The sequence below is a fragment of the Rattus rattus genome, chromosome 14 (assembly GCF_011064425.1).
Source record: "Rattus rattus isolate New Zealand chromosome 14, Rrattus_CSIRO_v1, whole genome shotgun sequence".
Taxonomy (NCBI): Eukaryota; Metazoa; Chordata; class Mammalia; order Rodentia; family Muridae; genus Rattus; species Rattus rattus.
Window position 1 is genome coordinate 81,964,875 of NC_046167.1, and position 7,835 is coordinate 81,972,709.

Sequence of the window (7,835 nt, forward strand, 5' to 3'; positions counted from 1 at the left end):
CCAGGGCCTCGTGGTGAGCTCTCTCTCCCATTGGGTTTGGGAGCAGTGAGCTGCGGGCGGGGATCAGCGAGGTTGGGAATCACACTAAAAACCATACGTGTCAGGTCCCAGAGTAATTTTGCCTTTGTGTGTCCTGAGACCACCAGTCAGGTTGCTTGGAGCAGAAAAGTTGGTCTTACCTGTGGTCCTGCAGCTGTAACATGTATTTTTTATTAATGATGCTTCAGCATTTCTTCTATATTTCAAAACATATTGCTGAAGTTTAAATTTGAGTACTTTACTTTGGATAGTGTAGATTATAGGGGTGACTGGTAACATACTTTGCTTTCCTGATCTAAAGAAGCAGAAACTGTCACAGTCAATGGACAAACAGAATATGATATCATTGCTATGTGTGCTATTTGGAATGGAAATGACTGTCATAGACCCATAAAGAATGGAATTATTAGGAGGTGTAGCCTTGTAGAGTTAGGTGTGACTTTTTTTTTTGAAAAGGTGTGTCACTAGGGGTTGGGCTTTGAGGTCTCAGATGCTCAAGCCATTCCCATTGTGTTACTCTTTTCCTGATATAAACTCTCTTTTTTTTTTTTTCCGGAGCTGGGGACCGAACCCAGGACCTTGCGCTTCCTAGGCGAGCGCTCTACCACTGAGCCAAATCCCCAACCCCAGATATAAACTCTCTGATCTTTCTCTGTCACCATGTCTGCTTGCATGTCACCATGAGAGCAATGGACTAAAATAGACTCTGAAATTGTAAGGATCTCAATTAAATGTTTTCTTTTATAAGAACAACCATGGCTCTGTTGTTTCTTTATAGCAATAGAACCCCTAAGATACCATATACTAGAAAATTATAAAACCTTAATAAAGGATGGTATTTTGACAGTATTTTCTGGGGACTAATTTCTTTCCAAGTGGTCCACTTTCAATACTGGTACAGAGGAACTCCTTGCAATATGGTGATGGTAAGCAAAATCCAACATGGTGATAAGTAAGGCAAATTCCTAAACAGAGCTATTGAAGTGAGGGGTATGGTGGTTGAGGACATGAATTAGAGGATTATTGTTTAAGAAATCCAGAGTTTCTCTAAAGAAAAAGAAATCATTCCAGAGATCTACTTGGTGATACTTGAACAGCATTGCTATTGTCCCTAAGGTCACTGAGATGTACATATATGTAGTAAAAGTGGGAACTTTCAGGTGTTTCAGCTGATATATGTGTTTCCCAGTGAAAAGATTGACATTTTATATTTCTTACAAATAGGTTCTCCATTTAAATTGAAGTAAAGAAAGGACAGACAGTATCAGTAGACTCAGAGAGCAAGAAAATTCACCTTGTTTGTTAGCTTTTTGTCTTGAATTTTGTCTTATTTGAGAATCAGCTTCCCCCCAAAGATTCCTATGAAAGTCACACATGTTATACCTTGAGTGTAGGAAAAAGTCATTCCAATGTTTGTGTTCTCATAGAATCTCATTCTAGCTGTAGATTAAACAGTAAATGTGGTACCAGTTTATGAAGAAAACCATTTTTTCCTTGAGCCAGTCATCATGCAAAATGTCACGTATGAAGTGATTGACTAACTGTCTGGCCCACAGTCACCCTTTCAGGACAAGCAGGATAAGATCTAGTTAGAGCCTAGAGTTTGAAATCTTGAGGCTTGGAGGCAGTAAGTCTTCAGCCTGAAGGCCAATCATATCACTGCACAGCAAAGCAGAAGAGGGCCAAGGTTGAAGGGTGGGACTAACTAGCCAGAAACTTGGGATTTAAAACTTGAATAAAGTGTTGTTGGTCCGGATCCTGGGAATTCAGTAACCTTTGGAAAGCTGTGCAGTACACCAGGGCAGCTGCAGTCACCACAGGTGAGGTCGTGCATCCACAAAGGCAGAAAAGTAAGTGTCCATGGGAGAGAGCCTTGAGAAACTCCATGGATACTCAATCAGTGACCCAGTAATGAGAATATTTTTTTAACTTCAGTAACCCTGCCATGTGAAGGTAGAGAATGGTGGGGAAGCTATAGAGTAAGGAAACCCAACATCTCTTATGTTTAGATTCACATAGGTTCCCATTACACTGAAAATCTGATTCTGTCTGGAGAGAGTGACATCTGGTACCATATAAAGCAGGAACATAGTCATCTTATCCTGAGCCTACAGAGATAATTTTCTTGCATATCACCACTGGATAAAAAGCTGCTTTACATGGTTGGCATGAAAAGATGTAGTAGCAGGTAGTGTGTCTCTAGGCAAGAACTATAGAGGGTGTGGCTTAGCAGATCCAGCATATCTTAATCTGGAATCCCAGCAGTGGCTTTCTCCAGTACCTCCTCTTCAGTGGTGGCTCTGTCTGGCAATGATTTTTCTGTGTAACTCTTTCCTCACTGAGGTAATGTATGTTATTCCAAAGACCTAAGGGTGGGCAATGTTCAAACAAGCCAACCTATTGATGTATGTCAGGCAGGAATATGATGTTGTGTGGCCCCAATTCATGAGGAAACCTTGTGCTATGTAAGAGAAGCTTTTCTGTATAAAAATCCTGTTACCTATGTCATAAGTCCATAGATGCATAAATTTTGAACTTTCTTATCTTGATAAGTTTCTAGTAGAGATGCAGTTTGCATTCCTAGAATTGTTGTCATGTGCTGCATATCTATCTATCTATCTATCTATCTATCTATCTATCTATCTATCTATCTATCATCTATCTAATTTCCTATCTATCTATTATCTATCTATCTATCTATCTATCTATCTATCTATCTATCTATCTATCTATCTATCTATCTATCTATCATCTATCATCTGTCTGTCTATCTACCTACCTATCATCTATTTATTTATTTATATATTTATCTCTCATATATTATGTCTGGATGGAAGTTTCTCCTTTCTCTAATTATTCCAGGTGTTGTGCTTCTTTATGGAAAAACTAAATGTTATTCACTGAGCCTTCATTCCAAATATATATCTAGCCATTTCCAAAATCTTTGGATAAATATTTGGGAGAATGGTTAAAATAATTTTATCTACCATGAATGTTTTTGTTTCTCAGGAAGGAGTAAGAAGTCATTTAAAAGTGTTGGTGTAATCACGCCTTCATTTCTCTTCCCTCTTTGCATACTTGAGATATGACTCCTGTTGTCTTTCTGGCCATCCTGTGCTTGAGACTGATCTCATCTTCACCAGCACCTGATCCCGTTTTGGATGCTGAATGGCAGAAATGGAAAATAAAATATGAAAAAACATACAGCCTGGTTAGTAATTTTGGAACTGTCCAGAGGGAACACAGAGAGCTTGCTGATGGGGGTTATGGGCATAATAGGGTCATAGAAACTGCACTTTTCTGAAGAATTACATAAACTCAGGTGAGCTTAGGGTGGTTAGGATCTCTGTTCCTAGACATGTCGTAAATAGTTTGCTTCAGTGTCCTGAGATCTTTCTCTCTCTCTCTCTCTCTCTCTCTCTCTCTCTCTCTCTCTCTCTCTCTCTCTCTCTCTCTCTCCCTCTCTTCTTTACTTAATGCAGCAAGTACTTGGTAAGCTTCTACAATGGTTAAAACCTATTATTTTTATTTCCAGGAGGAAGAAGAACAGAAGAGAGCAGTATGGGAAGAAAATATGAAAAAAGATCAAACTGCACAATGGGGAGAATGGCCTAAGGGAAGCATGGTTTCACCATGGAAATGAATGCCTTTGGTGACATGGTGACTGTGACATATATAGTATTTTTTTTCTTCAATTCATTGGTTTTTTTGCTTTCAATAATTCATGTATTTTTCCTTAAAGACAATTGAAGAATTCAGGAAATTAATGATTGAAATCCCAATCCCAACTGTCAAGAAAGAGAACAGTATACAGAAACGTCAGGCTGTTAACGTGCCCAACTTTATAAACTGGAGGAAGAGAGGCTATGTTACCCCTGTGCGGAGACAGGTATTACTGTGTCACATGCCCACCTTCCTCAGCCACAGGAAATTGGGAAGGGGCATGTCTGCGTGGACTGAGCAATTTTTATGAAAAATTTTATTCTTCTTGTGCTCTTCAACAAGGCTTATCAATCATTTCCAGCCACCATTACCTTAGCATTACATCTCCCTCTCCTGTCCCCCATCACATCTTTAGACTTCATGTCATCTTTCATTGCTATCTATAACCTGCCCTTATGCACATGTATATCGATGAGCACTTTGGCATGAGCAAACCACCAGCAGGCAAGTCTCTGAAGAAGACTGACCTTTCCTTGACAGACTTCCCTCAGCTGCCAGTTGTTCATTTTCTGATATAGTATTCAGCTGTTTGATTTGGAGTTGCCATTTGTTTTTGAATGATTGCCTCTTGTTCTCCACTTAGGGAAGATGTAATGTTTGTTGGGCTTTTTCTGTGGCTGGTGCCATAGAAGGACAGATGTTCCGGAAAACAGGTCAACTGATCCCTCTGAGTGTACAGAACCTGGTGGACTGCTCTAGACCTCAAGGCAACCTGGGCTGTTCTTTAGGCAATACATACTTTGCATTGCAGTATGTGAAGGAAAATGGAGGTCTGGAATCTGAGGCAACCTATCCATATGAAGGAAAGGTAGGTGGATTTTTATGCTATTGTCATGTCATTGCAGTATTGTCTTTGCAGTCGTGCCAATTGATATGGTTGCCATGTAGCTGATTCTACTTCTACACACACGGAGAGCATGTAAGTCCTTATATAAAATATTCATTTCTTCACTGTGAAAATTTCTTATTGACAGTGAGACTGAAATGGGTGTCATTGATAACATGACTTTCGGTTCCAAATCTCCCAGTAGCCTTTATTTCCTGGCATGATTATGAAAGCCTAGCTGTGGGGAGGCTCAGCTGCAAGGACCAGAATGTGGTCCTGACTCTTGTTCCACAGGGGCCCAGAGAGAAGTAACCTGGTCTTTTAACTCTTTATGTGTTCAAGGAAGGATCCTGCAGGTACCATCCAGATAATTCTACTGCTAGTATCACAGACTTTGAGTTTGTCCCAAAGAATGAGCATGCATTAATGAATGCTGTGGCGACGCTAGGGCCCATTTCTGTTGCGATTGATGCAAGGCATGAATCTTTCCTGTTCTATAGAAATGGTAAGCATATGCCCTTTTGGATATTAGTTGAAAAATCTGTGATGTTTCATGGCATTTATGTTCAACAGATCATTTTTCAAAATATAAAATGTGATGTATTTATGTGGGTTTGCATATTTTATAGGTATCCATTCAATAATCTTGCATATCATCTGTACTTGATATGACCTCCCCCTGGCATGTCAGCAATGCATAATCCATAAAATTTACTGTTTAACTTAATTTCCCATTATGTGGTATGGTTTTATGATTTTAGTGAAATGGCATTTCTTGAATAACTTAATGAGAGTCTTTAATTAAATAAGTTATGGTCAGGGCTGCTTGCTTGCAAAGGGGTTCTATCAGTAAAAACATAAAATGTGAATGAATCATCATCTATGCACATTCATGATCACTTAGATATCTCTGGATTCTAATGAGGACCACTAGATGATAATGATTCTGTATCAGGATTCCTGTCAATGACTGATCGCATGGTTAGTGGAGTGTCTGTCACTTCAGTGAAATCAGAAATAGCTCACTTATTGTTGTTTACCATTGTCCTTATCATGTTCCTGGGTCTCACTGATTTATGCATTTTATATTTCAGGTATATATCATGAGCCAAACTGCAGTAGTTCTGTTGTCACACATGCTATGTTACTGGTTGGCTATGGCTTTATAGGAGAAGAATCAGATGGCAGGAAGTACTGGATTCTTAAGAACAGGTATAAACTGCCAAAATTATTTATATTTGTAGTTAGAAGGAGATACTTTTTCCATTTCTATTGAGAGTTTTCAGAAGTCCTAGAAATTATTGTTCCACTTAAATTAAACAAAACTTTTTTCTTTTACTTTATTTTCTCTTATGTATGTGAGTGGTATGTGTGCATATGGACTGATTTGACTGTGTGCTTGCGTGTGTATACATGTATCTACATGTTTGTGGACACTTGTCTAGGTGCTTGCTTATATAGAGACAATAAATTCACACCAGTTGTCTTCTCTAGTTGTCCTCCACTAATCAGTAGAGGCAGGGAATTCTGCTGATCCTAGAGGTCACTCAGCCAATTGTGTCTACCCTTTGTATCCCAGTTATGTCCGGCCTCTGGGAATTTAGACAGTTAAGGCTACCTGGCACTTCACAAAGTTTTATTACTTTTATTTATATGTATGTTTATATGAATGGATGCTTTACATTGGCAAATGCCCTCAGAGGCCTAAAAATGGTACATTACCTGAAACTCCAGTAAGAGGGGGTATGATCTGAATGACATTGGTGCTGGGTGGGAGCCCTTGTCTTCACACTCTTAGGCACTGAGCCATCTCCAGCCCCCATCTTGGTTCTCAATGGGAGCCTGGATTTGAATTTCAGTCTTTCCTGTTGCATGGCAGAGTGTGACCATCTTTGTATCTCAACAGCTTTAACAACCAGTTCACACAACCAGCTCACACTGCAAGATCACAGTGTTCATACACTGGTTTCCTTGGGTGCTAATATCATGCCTGTGCCATTGATTTTCTAAAATATGACAATCGTTATTTCTAAGCCACCTATGATAGTTGTCTTATCATTTCCTTGCTGCTATTTTCACAGTCATGTTTGAGATAATTCTTGGTTACGATGAGTTCAACTTCTGCTTTTTCTCATTGCTTTCTATTAAGTTGGCATCTGGCTCAATGTTCAAATGAGGAGTTAATGTAATAATCCACTGCAGTTAGTAAGTGGAAAACATGATTTCTTTCAGCATGGGAAATAAATGGGGCAACAGAGGCTATATGAAGATTGCCAAAGACCAGGGTAACCACTGTGGAATTGCTACATATGCCCTTTATCCCAGAGTGTGAATCGCCTGACAAGGAAGGAAAGAACAGAAGACAACATGTAGAGAAGAGGCACTTCCATTTCAAAACAGCTGGCCATTCCTGTGTATATAAGACACTGCTGTCATTGAAAAGCCAGTTGTGATGTGAATGTTGTGATATATTTACTATTGTAAGACATGACCACTACTGTAACTGATGCCATACATTGGTTTGTATTTGTTTTCTATAACAGTGTTATTTTTATTTTTCGTGTAAGAAATTAAATCTTTAAAAATAAAGCTTTCTTTAAATGTTGCTCAGCCAATTGTGTTTCCTCTATTAAGAATTCTCAGTTTTAGATCTGTAACCCATTTTTTTTTACCTTTGATTTTTTCTTGTATTTAATTTCTTGAGTTCTTTATATATTTTGGGTATCAGTCCTCTATCAGATGTGGAGTTGATAAAAATCGTTTCCCATTCTGGTGGAGTTGAGCCTGTCATCCAGTTTGGGTATCAGGGGAAGGCAGTGAAGAGTAGCATTGGTGAACAGGGACAAAACCTGATGACTTTTGGTGATTAACTCTCTTTAACTCTTTGCTATTCTGTGGTAAAATGCTCCTGGCTCTGGCAATTAACTCTTGTGTACAGCATTAGGAAATTAAGGAGGAAAGTTTAGTTGCTTTGGTCAGGAAATTTTCCCTAGTGCCCATTTGTTTGAGATTCTTCCCCACCTTTTCTTCTATTAGTTTGAGTGTATCTGGTTTGATGTGGAGGTCCTTGATCCACTTGGACTTAAGCTTTGTACTGGATGATAGGAGTTGATTGATTTGCATTCTTCTACATTTTGAGTCCCAGTTGAACCAGCACCATTTGTTGAAAATGCTATCTTTTCTCCATTGGATGCTTTTAGCTCTTTTGTCAAAGATCAAGTGACCAAAAGTGTGTAGTTTCATTTCT

At 39.0% G+C, this 7,835-nt stretch overlaps 1 protein-coding gene across 1 annotated transcript; it reads left to right on the plus strand.

The window, feature by feature from the left end:
* The first annotated feature begins 3,124 nt into the window (after positions 1–3,124).
* Positions 3,125–7,193, plus strand: LOC116883534 (cathepsin M-like). Its single transcript, XM_032884706.1, is given in 9 exon segments — positions 3,125–3,250; positions 3,575–3,616; positions 3,618–3,653; positions 3,655–3,699; positions 3,782–3,928; positions 4,346–4,570; positions 4,931–5,093; positions 5,683–5,800; positions 6,821–7,193. Coding segments are annotated over 9 exon segments (1,002 nt in total). The 3' UTR covers positions 6,921–7,193.
* The last annotated feature ends 642 nt before the right edge of the window (positions 7,194–7,835 follow it).